Raw genomic sequence first — 17,698 nt, 5'->3', positions numbered from 1 at the left:
CAACTCCCGCGGCCGCCCTTTCCTACGTTTTCCCCAAGACTGTTTGCTCAGGAACAGCCACAACTTCCTTCTCATCCTAAGGGTAACCAAAGCCCCGAATTCCTGCCAATCCCTTGGGACATGGAAGCTGCTGCTGGACGGGGCGAGCCGAGGAGCTGGAGGAGGAGGAGGCGCGGGGGGCTGGCACGGCGGGCTCGGGGCTCTGGCCGAATCCAGGGATGCTACAAGGCCGCGGCCGCAGGGACCGCGCCGCAATCTGCTCGGGGCAGCCCACGTGGCCCGGGTTTGCCGTCAAGGTGACACGTGTGACTTCCCCTCCGATGTTTACGGCGCTGGGGAGCCGGCCCAAGCCCTGGTGTGTCCGAGCCCAGCTGGGGGGCTGGTTTTGGGGCACATCCTCCTGGCTGGCTGCGGAGCCGCTGGCACGCGGAGCCGCCGCAGATGGTTCCATGAGAAGGTTGCAGCTCTTCTTTCTGGTTAAGCCCCGCAGACACGTCTCTAATTACAGCTTTGTGGCCGGCGTGAGGTTATAGAGCGAGGAAAGTGCGCGCTGCAATCACTTTCCATGCTTTGAGGGCACCGGGCAGGACGCGCGATGCTGGCGGCGCGCACGGGGACCGTGGGGGGCAAGAGCGCCGACGAGTCCCTGAAGCTGAGGAAACAGTCGGTGCTGTCCCTGGGCAGCAGGGACAGAGCCCTGAAAGCCTCCTCGGACAGCGGCAAGGAGGGCCGGGCGCGGCCCGGGCAGCCCCAGCAGCGGGCACGGCGCCTGGCGCTGCTGCGGGAGCTGGAGATGAACTGGTACCTGCGCGTGTGTGAGCTGTCCCACGAGTACACCATCGCCTACACCACCGGCATGCCCCACAGGTGGGTACCGCGGCTCTGCCCGGGCCGGCAGCGCTGCCGGGCACGGGGTGAGGAGGAGAGCAGTGATAACGGGGACAACAGTGACTGTAGTAATATTAGTAGAAGGGTCTTTGGCTTTGCAGCCTGATTTTTCTGATTATTCCCGTGTTTTCCCCCTGCACACAACGGGTGTGTGTTACAGAGCTGAAAATCCTGTGAAGTTTCTTGTTTCCCGTCACTTCTTGGGCACAAACTGCCTCTGGCTGTTCGGCCTCGTTTCTCACGAGCTGTTTTGTCCAAGTGGTTGCAGTTCTGTTTGAGTAGAGCTGAAAAGTTGCTGCTGTTGAGCAGGGACCGTGTGGGTGCCAGGAGGGTCCCCGTTTGCCCCGTCCCTGCCCGCAGTGCCGGTGGCTCAGCCGCCAACGAGCCGCTCGGGAGGGGGAACCTGCGGCTGCTGCATCGCTCGTCCCATCAGTCTTAAATGTCGCAGGCTCCAGAATCTGATCTTGCTCCTTTAAAAAAATATAAGGGGATCTTGGTATTAGTGGAAATTAGACGTGCGACTCTCTAATCTCCTGTGCAGGGTCAGACCCTCAGTGAAACCGGAACCCAAACGGGCACGGCCGGGGGTGCTGCTGTCCCATCCCCGCAGCGGCACCGGGGGGAGCTTCGGGGGCTGGCACAGGCAGGAGGGGGCTCTGGAACCGCAAGGGACGGGGCTGCTGCCGAAGGGGGTTCAGTCTTTCCCCCAGCTCGACTCAAATACATCGGTAGCAGGCGGGATTTTGGATGGGAACAGGCTGAGATCTTCCCTAATCCAAGACAGGATGGGGGTGCCTGAAGAGCCCGGCACAAACTGAGCTCTTGCAGATAGGCTTGGATTAGGAATTGTTTGGAATGTCGTTAGAATAAAAATTAGGAATGGGATAAATGAAAGGAGAACAAAGTAAAACAGACGGAGCAAGTGCTCGTTGAAGTGCAGAAATACCCACAAGCACCTGCAGAGAACACGAGGGGCTGTGGGCTGGGAGGGAGCAGATTGTGGGGCACGGTGCCCATCGGTCCCACCAGCCCCTGGTCAGGCACCCGGGGGCTTGGACAGCACCAGGAAAGCAAAAAAATTCAGAGGAGCTTGCAGAAATATTTCTTTGCATTGGTTCCCCTTGCATTATAGATGAGCAGAGGGCTGGGGCTGGCAGGAGGTAACAGCAAAGGCAGAGATCACAGGTACAGCCTTCAGGGGGAAAACACGGTCCCTGCGAGGCAGGAACAGCCGCAGCCTCGGGACTCGCTGCCCTCCCTGGAGCGTCCCTGGGCTGCAAAGAGCAGGGCTTGAAACCCCCCCCTGCACCCCACCCTTGGGGAGAGCAGCACCCCCATCTTCGGGCAGAGGAGTGTGGGGGTTCCACAGGGCTGGGGGGCCCCGGGGCAGCAGGGCAGGACCCTCCCGGGCACACCCAGGTCCATCAGTGCCCGATGTGACAGTGGCAGAGGGAGAATAGCAGGGTAATCCCCGTGTCCTCGCCACACTCCCCTCTCTGACATTGAATTATAAGCTTTTAAAATATATTCTGGGTGTGGGATCAGTCTTTCTTTATCTGCTTTGAAAGATTTAAGGATTAGTTGAGTTCATGATACATCCATCACTTGATTATTTAACTTATTTTTCTGATCTATTTGGGGCTGGAATGCCGGCCCAAAAATGGGTTGAGCTTTTAAAATAGAAGAGCTCAGAGATTTGCCTCAGTGGTGTGTACCAGACCTTGGCAGGATTCTTTGCTGGGGCCACAAAAGGTCACTGTGGTCCTTTTGGGTGTTGCCTTGGCCAGCAGTGATGAACACCCTGAAAAACATCCCTGGGAGTGTCCCAGGCCAGGTTGGATGGGGCTTGGAGCAACCTGGGCTGGTGGGAGGTGTCCCTGCCCAGGGCAGGGGAGTTTGGAATAAGATGGTCTTTAAGGTCCCTTTCAACCTAAACCATTCTATGATTCTATGAACAAGAAACCTTTTATTTTCTGTTTATCAGTAGTGAAATAATTGACAAAATTATGATTTTATTCATATTGATTGTCAAAGCCCTGGGAGGCTGCAGAAGTTCCCGGGCTGGGTAACCCCAGCAGTGCACTATGAGAAGACCAAATGTTCTAGTGAGGGGCAGGAAAGCTGCCTGCAGCTTCATCTGGGCCTGAAATACACCCTGGGAGAGTACCGGGGTTGTGCTTATTGGCCTGGGATTGAATCCCAAGCAAATATTCCTCATTATCTAAATATAAGACCTGGGAAACGGGGTCAGTGCTGTATTCCCACTGTAGCCCTTATCCCTTGGAGGCCTGGGCTGGGAGAGGCCCCGGCAGATGAACAAGATTGCTGATCTTGGCCATAATCCACCCTGGGCAGCCACTGAAAGGGGCCGGTGGCAACGATATAAACAATGTCTGAGGCAAAGGCGGCTCCAGCGCGCGGGGACCCTGCTGGGCAGCACAGCCCTGCGGGCCCGCTGGAGAGGGTGGCAGAGGGGTGGCAGGGGGGTGGCAGGGGGGTGGCAGGGGGGTGGCAGTGGGGTGGCAGGGGGGTGGCAGGGGGGTGGCAGTGGTGGCAGGGGGGTGGCAGTGGGGTGGCAGGGGGGTGGCAGGGGGGTGGCAGTGGTGGCAGGGGGGTGGCAGTGGGGTGGCAGGGGTGGCAGTGGGGTGGAAGCGAGGAGACTGTGGGGTGGCACTGGTGGCAGTGGTGACAGTGGGGTGGCAGTGGTGGCAGCAGGGTGGCAGTGGTGGCAGTGGGTTGACAGTGGTGACAGCGTGGTGGCAGTGGGGTGGCAGTGGTGACAGGGGGGTGACAGTGGATTGGCAGTGGGGTGGCAGTGGTGACAGTGGAGTGGCAGTGGGGTGGTAGTGTTGGCAGTGGGGTGGCAGTGGTGACAGTGGAGTGGCAGTCAGCTGACAGCAGAGTGGCAGTGGTGATAGTGGGGTGGCACTAAGGTGACAGTGGGGTGACACCTGGGTGGCAGTGGTGACAGCGGAGTGGCAGTGGGGTGGTAGTGGTGTCAGTAGGGGTGGCAGTCATCTCATAGCGGAGTGGCAGTGAGGTGGCAGCAGGGTGGCAGCAGGGTGGCAGTGGTGATAGTGGGGTGGCACTGAGGTGGCAGCGGGGTGGCAGCAGGCCCGCCCTGGGCTCTGCTCTCCCAAGTGCACCGTGGGAGCCACTGAGGCCGGGGGGCCGGGGCCATGCACCTGTACAAGCCGCCGTGCACCAACGTGGCCCCGCACAGGCCAGGCGTGCCCAGGGGCACCGAGGCGCTGCTGCTGCGGGGCAGGAAGGAGAGCGGTGCCCCGCGGGCACAGTGCCCGGCCGCGGGCTGGCCCGGCACGCCCAGCCCCACCGCCGAGAGGAAGCAGCTGGAGAGGTTCCTGCACCTGCACGGGCTGTCGCTGCAGGACACCACGCGGGCACGGACTGGCATGAAGTACAGGTACCTGTGTGGGCACCGTGGGCACTGCTGGCACCCACCTGGGGGAGGCACCCAGAGCTCCCCCGGGGGGTGGCACCCTGTGCCTCTCTCTGCTTCACCAACTCTGCTCCTCTGAGTCTTCTGAGCACTACAAGACTTGGAGCACAGCTAAATGCATCTGACCTGTTCTCTCAAAACTCTAATTTGATCTTTTTCTTCTAACGTTAATCACAGAATCCAGAATGGTTTGGGTTGGAAGAGACCTTAAAGTCCAACTCATTCCAACCCCTGCCCTGGGCAGGGACACCTTCCACTGAACCAGGTTTCTCCCAGCCCTGTCCAACCTAGCCCTGGACACTTCCAAGATGGGGAAAAACACACTGAATTTTCCAACTTGGGGTTTGAACCCTGAGGTGCTCTGCCCTCCTTATGGAGCAAATGGACTGAAGTCTGGCTGGGTTTAGGGTGGGAAATATGTGGCTTCTGTGTTAGGAAAAGTGTCCAAGGGAGTTGGAGCAGCCTGGGAGAAGAGGGTGTAGACTGGGGATGGTGGGTGAAGACATGGGTGTGCTCAGCCCATTGGTTGTCATTGTGTTTTGTTCTAAAGAGGTTCATTTCAAAAGGAAGATGTTCCACATGGAAAGTCCACACGTCCTCTGGGCTTCTAATAAAAACAGGTTCTCTTGGAAGTGTTTCCTTTCCCAAGAGGTTGATCTTTGCCCATGGCCCGTCTGAACCTAAAACCAAAATAAGACATGACTACTGTTTTTATGGATCCAGCACAGTTGTGTCCCAGCTTTAGCTGCTGGCCAGCAAACTCTGGTGGTGTTTGGAGGAAAGAGCAGCTTTGGAGCTGCAATCAGGAGAAATGGCAAAGGGCTTTGTAGCTCTGCTCTGCTGTGGGATCCTGCCTGGGCATCCTTGGAGCCCGTTGGGGCTACTCAGCCTGGAAAGCTGAGGGAGTGAAGTGGGTGATGCTGATCCCTCGTGGCAGTTGTGTTGGTGTCAGTGCACACACAGAAATCTCCATTTATCTGGTTCCTCTCTACTTCAGCACTTCCTGTGCTGTTGCTCCACTCCAGACATAGTTTAACCCTTGCTGTGCCCTCTCTCAGGAGCACAAGTGGTGCTGTGGGCACAGTGTTCCCATGGAGTGGTTGTGGTCTGGAATGTCCTCCCCAGGAGATTATCCTGCCAAAGCCCTGGTGCACAGACACCTCCTGACGTGGAGCTGGGCTGTCACTGAGTCCTAAAGCATCACTCAAAACCTCACAGTGATGTTCCTTCCTACATTTTTCTGCATAGAAACCTGACCAGTCTGGGGCAGAAACCCTGCAAAGAGGTTGGGTAGAAAAGTTCTATAGGGTTGAATCCCAAATTCGATGGAGAGAGTCCTTAAGCCACAGAAAACTGTAATTAATGAGAGATTCTGGGAGTGCTGAGTGCAGGGGTGGCTGCTTGGCCTTGAGGCTTTGCCCAGCCCTGGGGGCTGTGGCTGCAGGCTCAGCTCTGCAGGGCTCCAGGCTCACACCTCCCTCCACCTCTGCTCCCTGGCTTAATAATTGGAGTATTGTCATTCACCAGAGCCATTAGTCATGGGGAAACAAAGCCCGTGCTGCATTTCTGCTGAAGCTGAGGGGCTGGAGCATGTGCTGCACCTTAAGTGTGTGCATTTTTCACAGCTGACAGGAACAGCCTTAACACGTTGTGCTTCCAGGGCGCAGGGGATGTGTCCTGGGGAGAGGGGGCTCTGCCCCAGGGGCAGGGATGCTCCAGCAGCCACCACATGCTGTTTCCATAGGTTGTTTGCTCTTCCACAAGTACAGGGGCTCTTCTAGTCTGATTGTGAGCTTGAAGATTTTCTTTTCTCTTTCTTCCAGATGTTTCTTCAGCTCTCCTTAGGTCCAGCCTAAAGACAGCACAATAAATCCCTTTTTTATTAAGGTCTATTTAATTATATGTGGAAAGTACTGAACTGTGAACAGGAAACACTTGCTAAATACTTATAAGCTGGTTCATTTACAGAATGACCAGTTCCTTTTCCTTTCTTTGCTTTAGCCAATACAGTTAGTGCAGCCTCTCAGAGGGGAGCCCAAAGTGCAGCAGTGGATGAGCCTGGCCCTTTTCTGATGACAATAGTATTTCTCAGAGATGAAACACCATTTTCAGAGCAAATTTGTTGTCTTATTATGCCCTGGGGTAGTCACTGCACAGCTTCCTCCCCTGCACACTTTGCAGGGGATTGGGGTCTGTCCTCACACTGGGAGGCTGTGGCTGTAAAACCTCTCAGTGGTTAAACAGTGTCTGTGAGCTGGGGCAGCTGCACCCAGAGAGCCTGGAGGGGAAATGTTGGATGTGTATCTGTGTCTGCAAAGGCACCCAGGCAGCCTCTGCCCAACGTGCTGCTGGCACATGGGAGGGTGGAAGGGATTTCTGGAGGCCCGAGGCAGGGCAGGCTGGACCCCCTGGCTGGACCCCCAGCACAGCAGCCAGCTGGGCTGCACTTGGCTCTCTGGCTTTGCTCTGCTTTGGATTCCATGGAGGTTTTGCTCCAGGAAGGTGAATTCTTCCCTGGCAAACCCACTTCACCTGGTATGACCCCCCCGTGGTGTCCTGCAAGGACCCCCCAGAGTTCCTGCACCCCCAGAGAGCTCTGGGATGCTCTGACTTGTTTCTGTTGCTTTGGTTGGGTAAGTGAATTAAACCTTGGGAATTTAGGACTGGGATGCTGAGCTTTTGTACAGTGATGGGCAGCAGGTACCCTTTGGCAGGATGTTCCCTTCTCCCCTTCTCCCTTCTCCCTTTTTCTCCTTTTTCCCTTTCCCCCTTTTTTTCCTTTTTCTCCCTTTCCCCTTTTTTTTCCCTTTCCCTCTTTTTCCTTTTTTCCCTTTTATTCCCTTTCCCCCTGTTTTCCCTTTTTTCCCCTTTCCCCCCCTTTTTTTCCCTTTTCCCCTCTTTTTTCCTCTTTTTCCCTTTTCCACCCTTCTTTCCCTTTTTGCCCCATTTTTCTCCATTTTCCTCCTCTTTTTCCTCTTTTCCCCTCTCTTTCCCTTTCAAGAGTGGAATGGGCAGTGTGAGGAGCTGACACCCAAACGTGGGCCAGCTCTGGCCACCCCTTTTCAAACAGACACAGCCAGCTGGGCTGTGGAGGCAGAGGGGGCTGAGGGATGGGATTGTCCCCACACTGGGTGATTAAACAGGCCTTTAGCTCAGGGCAAAGATGATTGACAAGGATTACAGATGTGTTTAAATCAGGAACAGCCTGTGGGGATTCACTCCCTGTCCCCCACAAAGCAGGAATGGAGGCAGGGGGAATAAATTGAATTTGTGGACAACAAGTTTAGAAACAGACAACCCTTTCCCAGCATCCTGTAATGAAATTGGGGGATTCCCTGCCATGGAATCCTGTGGATACTGGAAGCTGAAAGTGTTATCAGGTATCAGCCAAGGCCATCCATGGTATTAAATACCAAGGCAGGGTTTAACCTGGGGCAGCAGAGCCCATTTATCAGCTCTTACCCCTTTTTCTAGGGTTGGGTTTATACCCCCCCAGAGCTGCCCCAAAAGAGGGGAATTTGGGAAAGATCCCTTTGCCATAGCTGCTTTTCCAGGCTCCCTTAGTGAGGCCCATTTTGTGCATTCAAGCTTTAAAATATCTAATCTTTAGATGGCAAAATATGTGAGAGCTCTTGATGGGGTCCTGTAATCCCACACTGTAATCCTGAGCTCATCTGCTCCATGCAGAGCCCTCGGTTGGTAGAGCTCCCAGCCCTCCTGTGGCCCTGTTTCCTGGGCAGGTTGAGCCACATCCAGCTGTGCCCTTTTTTAAACAGTCGCTGTCACGTGTCAAAGGGTTTTTCAGCCTTTCCCACTCTGTTCAAGCCCCAGCTGCTCCCTGGGGCACTGGGGATGGCACCCATTCCCGTGGCTGTCTTTGCCCAGGTTATTCCAGTTCCTTGGGGGTTGTGTGGTTTCTGTAGGGTCCTCCCCTAACCCATGCCCTGCTGGGGAGGGTGGGATGGCAAGGGCAGCTGTGTGGGCTGGGCAGGGATCCCTGGGGGTGGGGGGTGGGGGTGCCAGGGGGTTTGCCCCTTGCAGGGACTCCCCCTGTGCTGAGGTGGGCACCTCTCTGTTCCTGCCTCTCCCAGGGGTGCAGAGGGGTGTGGGCAGCGTGGCTGCCCCTGCTGTGCCCTGCGCTGCTGGGCAGGGGAGGCTCCAGGAACAGCATGAACCGCCTGGGCAGAGCTGCCACTGCCTGATAAGCTGCTTCTCCCTCATTCCCAGTGTGTTTTCCTGGTGCTTGGCTCTGTCTCTGCACCAGAGAGACTCCAGGAGCCAACGCAGCGTTACGTGATTCCAGGGTTGTGGTTGCTGGTTTTTCCCGGGGTGTTACTGCAGTGCAGGGGGGTCCTTGCAGGGTCCAAACGGGCAGGGGGAGGCCGTGGTGGGCACTGCCCCCTGTGGCTCAGCCACCAGCAGGGTGAGGGTCCCCCCTCCCAACCCTCGGCTGCCTCCCCAGAGCTGGGAGGATGAAAGGCACGTTTCTCACTGCAGAAAAAGACACAATCTGTAGATTGCAGGAGTAATTATTCATTTCCCCTGAGGGCCTAATGAGCGGTTATGCATTTGGCAGTAAGTAATGATCCTCTTGCAAATCTTTTTGTTAATTAAATGGGCGCCATTCCAGTATGAAAGTGGTTGTTCGATTCCGCTTGGGATGTGCTTGGAGATCAGGAACTCTTTGCCCAGCCAGCACCAGTCCCGGGGAGTACAGAGAATCCTTGGCTGGGAGTGCCTGGCAGTGCCTGGAGGTCACAGGGAAGCTGGACAGTGCCTTGCACTTAATTTATTAAAAGGACATCACCCCATCCCTGAAAGTGTCCAAGGCCAGGCTGGAGCAACCTGGAAGGTGTCCCTGCCCATGGCAGGGGGTGGCACTGGGTGGGCTGTAAGGGCCCTTCCAAGCAAACCATTCCATGACATTGTGCTGCTCTGAGGGACATCACACTCTTGCCTTGAGTACCTAAAGAAACAAGGTAAAAGCCTTTGCTGGAAGTGAAGTTCTGGAAGTGAAAAGAGCAAAGGAAAATTAGGGAGCTGAAGAGTCCCTGAGCCCCCGGCTCTTGCCTGGCAGCAAAGGGCTCTGCCTGCACCTGGCCAGGTAAAAAGCACATTCCAGAAGCCCTGAAATGCTGATTTTTAGCTGGCTGTGTGGGCTGGTAACCAAGTAGCAGAGGAAGTGCTGACACAGCAGGTTTTACCGTGTCCCTTCCCCGAGGAGGAGCCTGGCAGAGTGAAAAGGCAACAATAAAATTAATTGGGCTGAAGATCATTCCTTAGTAATCTGCCGGATTTCAGCAAATGGCATTGTCCTGGGTGATGTGCTAATTGTCCTCAGTGATTAATTCCAGCACGTGCCTCATGCCTTAGGAGTGTGGTCAGTGGGGAGAGCTTTGTCTCCAGTGCAGGACTGAGCTCTTGTGCCAGGTTTGTTGGGACAGCTGGGGGGGTTTGTACCCTGTGTCACTCACTTTAATAATTAGAAATGCTGTTGCAGCTGAAGGAGAGACTCTCAGGAGAAGAATTAAAATTCTTCTTTGAAAAGTGCTATTTGGGAAGGTGGTATTTTAATAGTGCTTATTATTCAGTTGGTGACTTCTGTAAGATGAGTGATGGAGACACGTGGCTTTCATGGAGTTGCTCCCAGCGAGGACAAGTCCCTGCATGGGCCAGAGGAGGGGGAGCTCAGGTGAGAGCTGAGTGGGGGCTCCTGGGCGAGGGGCACGGTTGGTGAAGGGGTATCCATTGCAAAAGAGTTTTCCAAACAACCCAGTCTGCTGTAGCTCATCTTTATTCTGACCCTCTGCCAGCTCATCTCAAAGAATCAGAAGTTATTGCATGATAATTACTCCCCCATCTGCTCCAGTGTGTCCCAGAAAAGGACAGCACAGAGCTGTGTGTTTTCCAGCAGCCAAATCGACGCCTCAGCAACAGATTTCTTCGTAGAAGTTAATTTAGAGCTTTGAGCTGTTACAAGTAATGCTTGGGTGAGGTTTGACGTGTGTGGATAACAGAGCACTGTACATAATTGCCTCAAATCTACTATTCAACAGGCACAGCCAAGCTGCAAGAACACTGCTTTATTCTGAATATGTTTATCCATCAGGTGATGCAAAGCTCCTGGGGCAAACCTGCATTTTCTGTATGCACAGACTAGAACATGAGTATGGTGAAATGGCAAAGCATTTCTGTGCCCAGGACTGGCACAGCAGCCCTGAATGCCCACGGGTCCTGCCACTGCTGCCAGGGATGCTCCTCTCCTCTGGGGCTGGGGTGGATGCTCAGCTCCTGGGATACCTGAACTGGGGGCTCCAGCCTCACCTGGGGGGGAAAAGCAGAAGAGCCTCCTGTTCAGTGCAGTGGAGCTTTGTGCAGCTCTAAGTGTTTCAATCATATTTAATCATAGAATCTCAGAATGCTTTGGGGCAGAAGGGACCTCACAGCCCATCAAGTGCTCGGTGTAGCACAGTACATTCATATAATGGGGATTTCTGGAGCCCTTCGTGTGAGCCACAGGCTCTCAGTCAGCTGAGAAATGGAATAGAGAGCATGGGAAAATTGAATTCCCTGCTTTGGAGTGGGGACACAGCAGCTCTTGGGCAACAGGCACCATTCAGGGGGTGTTCAACTCACAGGGACAAGTGACCTGTTCATGGAATTGGGCAGCGGTGATTCCATCCCCCTTGTCAGACACGGAGAGCTCTGGGGCTCAGTCCCACTATTGGTCCTGTCTCTCTGGATTAAGCCAAGATTTAATTAATTAATGTTGCACAGAGCTGGCTGGGACAGAACTCTGGTGGGGGCAGCCCCTCAGTGCTGGGGCAGAACTCTGGTGGGGGCAGCCCCTCAGTGCTGGGGCAGAGCTCTCTGGTGGGGCAGCCCCTCAGTGCTGGGGCAGAGCTCTCTGGTGGGGCAGCCCCTCAGTGCTGGGGCAGAGCTCTCTGGTGGGCGCAGCCCCTCAGTGCTGGGGCAGAGCTCTCTGGTGGGGGCAGCCCCTCAGTGCTGGGGCAGAGCTCTCTGGTGGGGCAGCCCCTCAGTGCTGGGGCAGAGCTCTCTGGTGGGGCAGCCCCTCAGTGCTGGGGCTGTACTGGGAGTGCTGGTGGCTCTCAGTGGGTTCTCCTGGGGGGACTGGAGATCAGGTGGGTGTTTGCTCATGGATTCACAGAATCACAGAATCCCACACTGCTTTGGGTTGGAAAGGACCTTAAAACCCACCCAGTGCCACCCCCTGCCGTGGGCAAGGACACCTCCCACCAGCCTAGGCTGCTCCAAGCCCTGTCCAACCTGGCCTTGGGCACTCCCAGGGCTGGGGCAGCCAGAGCTGTTTCTCACAGCCCAGCCCTGGCACAGGGGCCGTGGTGGCAGAGCAGCCTCTGTGCTCTCCCACCCCTGGGCTGGGTCCCTCCTGGGTGGATGGAGCCCTGGGGGCTGCCAGGGGCTCAGTGCTGTGCCAGCCCTGCTGTGCCATCCGAGGCAGCCCGGGCTGGGCACTGCCTCCAGCCCAGCTCAAAACCTGCCACAACGACGCCTTTTAACTAAAAACCGTTTAATGGGAGTTTTGATCAGTTTTCCTCAAGTGCAATTACAAATGCAAATGGGGTTTTTGATGTGAACCCAGCGGAACTGTGGTGGCTGTTGGCTCGATAAGCCGGGGCTGTTGTTCTGCAGCTCTTTGCCTGGCCCGGCTTCCAGCAGTGCCACCAAAAGGATCCATTCCTGGTGGGTTTAGATACACCCCAAAGAGCTGCAGATCCCTGCGGGGTTTGTCCCGGCTGCTTCCGACGGGCCCCTCCCGGGATGAGCTGAGAGCAGCCTGGCCTGGCTCCTCACTGGGGTGATCCCAGGGCAGCCCCGTTGGGAGCTGCCTGTCTGTGCCAGCGCTCCAGGGTGGCACCGCTCCTTATCTCCCCAGTGCCCGTGTCAGCCCAATTCTGGGAGATGGAACGGAACTGCCGCAATCCTCGGTAATTATCCCAGCAGGAAACCTGTTCCCAACAGCTGTGGAGAGGGAGGGAGCCAGCCCAGCACGAGCACGGGCTGTGATTGTCAGCAAAGCCCTTATGGCCCAATAAAACTTTTATAGGGCCGTAATGTGGGATTGCCCTGAGCTGGTCCTGCCGTGCTGCGGCAGAACTGCGGGTGCCAATCCCAGACCCAGCCACTTGTGACAGCACATGGAGATGATTCCTGGCAAGGCCAGTCCTGGAGGCTGCTGCCTGCAGAGTCCCTGGTGGCCTTTGGAAGGTGCCTGTGGACAGGCTGCAGTGGCTGCAGCCAGATCTGGGCTGTTGGATAAAATAAAGGTGGAAAAGCTCCAAGGGCACGGCTTGTGGAGCAGGATCCTGCCCTCCTGGTGCTGCCAGCTGTGTTTGCAGTGTTTCCATGCCATCTCCTGAGGTCTGGTCCACCCAAGGACATTGCATGCAAAGTCTAACTGAGCATCTGTCAAAATGTCCACTGTGGTTAAAACTCTCTCATGAAGGCTGAATCTATATTTTTGATGTCTCTCTAGGCTGGAAGCCCTGACTTTCCTGTCCTGCTGCACCTCCCCAGCCCTGGGGCTGCTCTGGCCCTGGGTGAGGATGACACTGGGAGCTGAGGGACACTGTCAGGGAACAGGGAAACTGTCAGGGCAGAGGGAACACTGTCAGGGAACAGGGACACTGGCAGGGCAGAGGGAACACTGTCAGGGAACAGGGACACTGGCAGGGCAGAGGGAACACTGTCAGGGCTATACAGCTGGTCATGCTTAAGAGCTGTGCTGGGTTTTGCACCCAAATCCCACCTTAGGTGCTGGGTTTGCACCCAAACCCCTTGCAGGGTGCTGGGTTTGCTGGGGTGCAGGGTGCTGGGGTTCTTCTCACAGCCACCTGGCTGAGGGCCCACAGCAGTGCAGAGAATCAGAGAATGGTTCAGGTTGCGAAGGGCCTTTAAAGGCAATGGACCCTGCAATGAGCAGGAACACCTCCCACCAGCCGGGGTTGCTCCAAGCCCTGTCCAGCCTGGCCTTGGACACTTCCAGGGATGGGGCACAGCCTGTGTTTTCCAGGATGGGAAAACAGCCTGTGGCTGCAGCCTTGGAGAAACAAAATCTCCAGCCAGACTTGACATCATGTTTGAAGTTGTTCCACCATTAGATGAAACTTCAAGTAAAAAGGAAGCAGCAAACAGCATGCTCTGCTTGAAGTGTGCCTGGGCAGGGCCTGCAGCAGCTCCCAGTGCTTCCCCCAGCTCAGCCTGCAGGACCTCATGAGGTTCATGTTTGTATTTTGGGCTGCAGAAGCATCTTTCCTTCTCTGGTTGCAGCCAGAGCTGTGCTGACCTGGGAGCAGAGTCCCTGTGGGCACTGGGAAGGGCATCTCCATCACCAGCCTGTGCTGTGCCTACCCCCAGGAGCCCCCCGTGCCTCTCCAGGACCTGACCCAGGCTGGATAAAGCACTTTTTGCTTTTTGGAGGTTTCTGCACTTCTCCCTGCAGTGCTGTGTGTCATCCTGCCCCTGCAGATCCTGGGCAGGGAGACACATTGTCCAGGGCAATGAAATGTGGTTTGTGCAGGAGCCCCAGAGCAGCCCCTGGGCTCGTGCTGCCCCACAGCACCCTGATTGCTGGAGCTCTGTTTGCTCTTTGCTTTGTAGGTCTGTGCTTGGCTCTTTATTTGCCCCTTGGGGTGGATGTAGCAGCTCCAGGGATGGGGCTGGTGGAGGTCACAGGATGGTCACAAAGCAGATCTGCTCGATGAAGCATTTTGAGCAAGTAATTTAATGAGCAGTTGTTGTCTTCCTCAGGGAGATGCACAGGGGCATCTTGGCCCAGCAGTTTGGTGGCACTGAGGTGGCACGGGAGCCTGGCCAGAGTGGCCTCTGTGCCTCAGCCCTGTCCTATGCCAGGGCTGTCACGTCCCTCCTCCTCTATAAGCTCAGCATTTTCATGACACAAAATTCCGTTACTCCACCGTTTTAGTCTAGAAGTGATTATCTTGCTCAGGGAAATGAAATAAATCCCATATTTAAATACATATTTCTTTGGCAGAGACTGTAACCCCTTCAAAGTTAAGCAGCTTGAGTTAATATGTCCTATGGGATGTGTCAGCACAGAACGTGACTGTCCCTCTCTGTCCCCCCCCTGCCCCTCCCCTGCCACCCCGGGGCATGGGCAGCCACGGCAGGGGGGACAAGGACCAGGACCTGGTGACAGTGACCTGGGCACATCCCCAGGACCAAGCCACAGCATTTGCAGAGCCTGCTGCAGTGGGAACTCTCCAGACACATATAGAACGAGAGGTAAAAATATACCTTGAAATATCTGTGACATATTTCCAGCAAGAGAGAGTGAGACATCAGAGAGGGAAATATTCCTGGGTTTGTCAGTCCTGCTCTGGGCTCTGAAATGCAAAGCTGGCCTCCAAAAGCCAGGTGGATGAAGAGCCCTGTGGGTGCCACCAGCAATGTTCCAGCTGCATGTCCAAGGCCAAGAGAGCCCTGGAGGATGTCCTGGACGTGGGGCACCTTGGTGCCAGTGGCCCCATGGCTTGTGCCCCCCGATGCCACACTCTCTGCTTGTATTTAACAGCATTTGTTGATCTGTAATACTGACTCTGTGAGGAGGTGTCTGCAAACTCTCCAAGGGGTCCTGCTGCTCCAAAGCCCTGTCTGAAGGTGAGTCCAAGGAGACCACCCACAGCTGGGAGTTTGTGGGTCTGCTGTGTGATTAACTGTTAATCATATTTTGGAAAATATAATAAAGTAACTTCCTTTGTTCTGAATTAATGCTTTCCATCCTCAAAGGAATGTGCTGGGTACCTGCTGATGAGCCATCAGTTAGAGGAACTGCAGGGATTGTCAGGAGCCTGTCACGGGGTGGTGGGTGGCCTTGGCTGGCTGCCAGCTGCCCACCCAGCCTCTCTCACACTGCCCCTCCCGGGCAGGACAGGGGCGGGTAAGGGGGGTCGGGGCAGAGGGAACCGTGGTGTGCCTCTGCTGTAGGACAGAGAATCAAAGGTTTGTCACCCTGAGCTCAAAACAGGCTGTGATCACCCCACCAGCACCCACAGCTTCTCCCTGCCACTGCTCCTGCTCCACCTTTGGGTGCCCTGGGCAGGAGAAGCCTGGCACGTTATCAGAGGGTGGGGGCTCCAGCTTTGGTGCAGCTCACGGCCCGAGGGGTTGGCTGGGGGTCAGAGGGCCTGGCAGTGAGTGGGAGGTGGGCACAAGGAGCTCTGGAGGTGCCCCCTCACCCCAAGCCTCCTGGCAGTCTGGGGCAGATTCAGGAGTGGTGTCCTGTGGACCATTTCCCATGGCCTGTGCAGGGTAAAGGGACCACAAGTGACTCTGCCCTCGCCCACCTGCCTGCTTGGCATGGCCACCACACTCACCCCATGGGCACCCTCTCCTGTGGGCTGCACCCATGGAGACCCCCACTGCTTGTACCCCACTCCTCTGTTGCCCCCAGGGTCTCTCTGCTGGGAGGCAGTGACACACAGGGGGCCTGGGGGGACTCCAAACTGCCCCAGCCCTGGTGACCCTCCCAGCACTGCAGGAGCAGCTCCCCGGCCCGGGGGTCACCGACTGGCCCTGCCCTCGGTGCCCAAAGCCAGCGGCCCAGGATAGGTGAGCATGGCAGTGGGCACTGCTGGCACACGGGCTCCGACAGCAGGGAGGGCTGGGGATGGTTTGCTGAGGGATAGGGATGGTTTGCTGAGGGATAGGGATGGTTTGCTGAGGAATAGGGATGGTTTGCTGAGGAATAGGGATGGTTTGCTGAGGGATAGGGATGGTTTGCTGAGGGATAGGGATCATTTTCTGATGGATGGGGATGGTTTGCCGAGGGATGGGGATGGTTTTGCTTCAAAGCCTTTGCGCTGCGGTTTATTCCACTGGCGCTGCTGGGGGAGCAGGGATTAACCCTGGCCCTGCTGCGAGCCGGGGGCTGCAGGCGGCGGCTCCGGGTGCCAGGAACACGGGATTAACGTGTTAACTCCCTCGCACACTGGAGCAGAGCGATCTTTCTCCCCCTCCCCCTTTTTTTTTTCCTTTCCCCCATAATTAACCCGTTCTAACCCCCTGCTAGAGAAGTGCTCTCCTCGCTTAGAGATGCCGGCAGCGATTTTTCCGGGCGGATCTGCCTGAATTGCCTGCCTTCTCTGTGAGCACAAAGGAGGCCCGTCGCTGCCGTCCTTCTCATCCTTCGCATCCTTCGCATCCTTCCCATCCTTCGCATCCTTCCCATCCTTCCCGCAGGCTGCTGGCGGGGGATCCCGGGCGCTGCCAGCGCGGGCTGCACGGCTGGCAGGGAGGGGAAGGACACCGATGGATGCTGCCGCTCCTTAGGGACGGCGCTCGGCCGTGCCTGCTCAGCACTTGGCGGTCCGGCGGCCGGAGCAGCGCTCGCAGGATGCCCGCAGTGATTTAAAAGCGGCGGCCAGGAGGCTGCAGCGAGAGCCGGCGGCTGCGGAGCGCTGCCCGTGGAGCAGCGGCGCTCCGGGAGCACCTGACTGCATGGATGCTTCTGGCTGAGCGGCATCGCCAGGGAGAGCCCGCAGCCAGCCCAGCCCTGCCGCTCTGCCAACTTCGGGGGTTCTCTGTCCCCGGTGCCCAGGGGACGCGGCGCGGCTCTCCCGGACAGAGGGGGCCGCTGCCCCGGCGCTTCGCGGAGCCCAAGGCCGGGGGTCCCTCGGCGGCGCTCGAAGCCCCCGCGCTGCCGGGGCAGCCTCAGCCGCCACCCGGCCCGGGACTGACGGGGCACCGCGGGCGCGATGCAAGTGTCCATCGCCTGCACAGACCACAACTTGAAGAGTCGAAATGGTGAAGACAGACTCATCAGCAAGCAGAACACCACGACCCCGAACGTAGTGAATGCAGCCCGGGCAAAATTTCGGACAGTGGCTATTATCGCTCGCAGTTTGGGGACATTTACCCCCCAGCACCACATTTCATTAAAAGAATCCACCGCAAAGCAAACGGGCATGAAATATAGGTATGGGCACGGTCTCGGTCTTTGTTCCCTTGCAGTGAAATAGCTCTTTACTTTGCCTGCCTGGATGCACCTGGGTTTGCAGAGGAGCTCTCTCCTCAGGTTATTAATAGATTTTTAAACTTGGGCATGACTGAATAGCTTTTGGATGTCGATGCTTTGGAAGGCATATGTATTTATAATTTTATACAAAACCCCCCACTTGCCTGGGTAGATTCCATACAGTGTTGTGAATTAGTGACCGTGATGGGAAGGTGGTTTCTATTAAGTGCTTAATATAACTACTATTGGTGCTAATGAGCAGAAAAATCAATTAGCAAAGCATGTTTGGTGCTGGCCAGGGAAGTTGGTTTGCAGCATGTTGTGTGGAGCAGAGG

At 56.3% G+C, this 17,698-nt stretch overlaps 1 protein-coding gene across 2 annotated transcripts in view; it reads left to right on the top strand.

Moving 5' to 3' along the window:
- Nucleotides 1–460: 460 nt before the first annotated feature.
- Nucleotides 461–17,698, top strand: part of KCNAB1 (potassium voltage-gated channel subfamily A regulatory beta subunit 1) — a 61,561-nt gene continuing 44,323 nt past the window's right edge. The window contains exon 1 of one of the 2 annotated variants that reach the window (XM_071566709.1): nt 461–867. In XM_071566709.1, coding sequence (XP_071422810.1) covers nt 596–867 — 272 coding nt within the window. In that variant the 5' untranslated portion in view covers nt 461–595. Of the gene's footprint in view, nt 868–16,357; nt 17,325–17,698 lie in introns of those variants that run through there. The other variant, XM_071566710.1, reaches the window with a different exon arrangement.

The sequence above is a fragment of the Pithys albifrons genome, chromosome 11 (genome assembly GCF_047495875.1).
Source record: "Pithys albifrons albifrons isolate INPA30051 chromosome 11, PitAlb_v1, whole genome shotgun sequence".
Lineage (NCBI taxonomy): Eukaryota > Metazoa > Chordata > Aves > Passeriformes > Thamnophilidae > Pithys > Pithys albifrons.
This window is presented reverse-complemented; position numbering and strand designations above follow the sequence as displayed.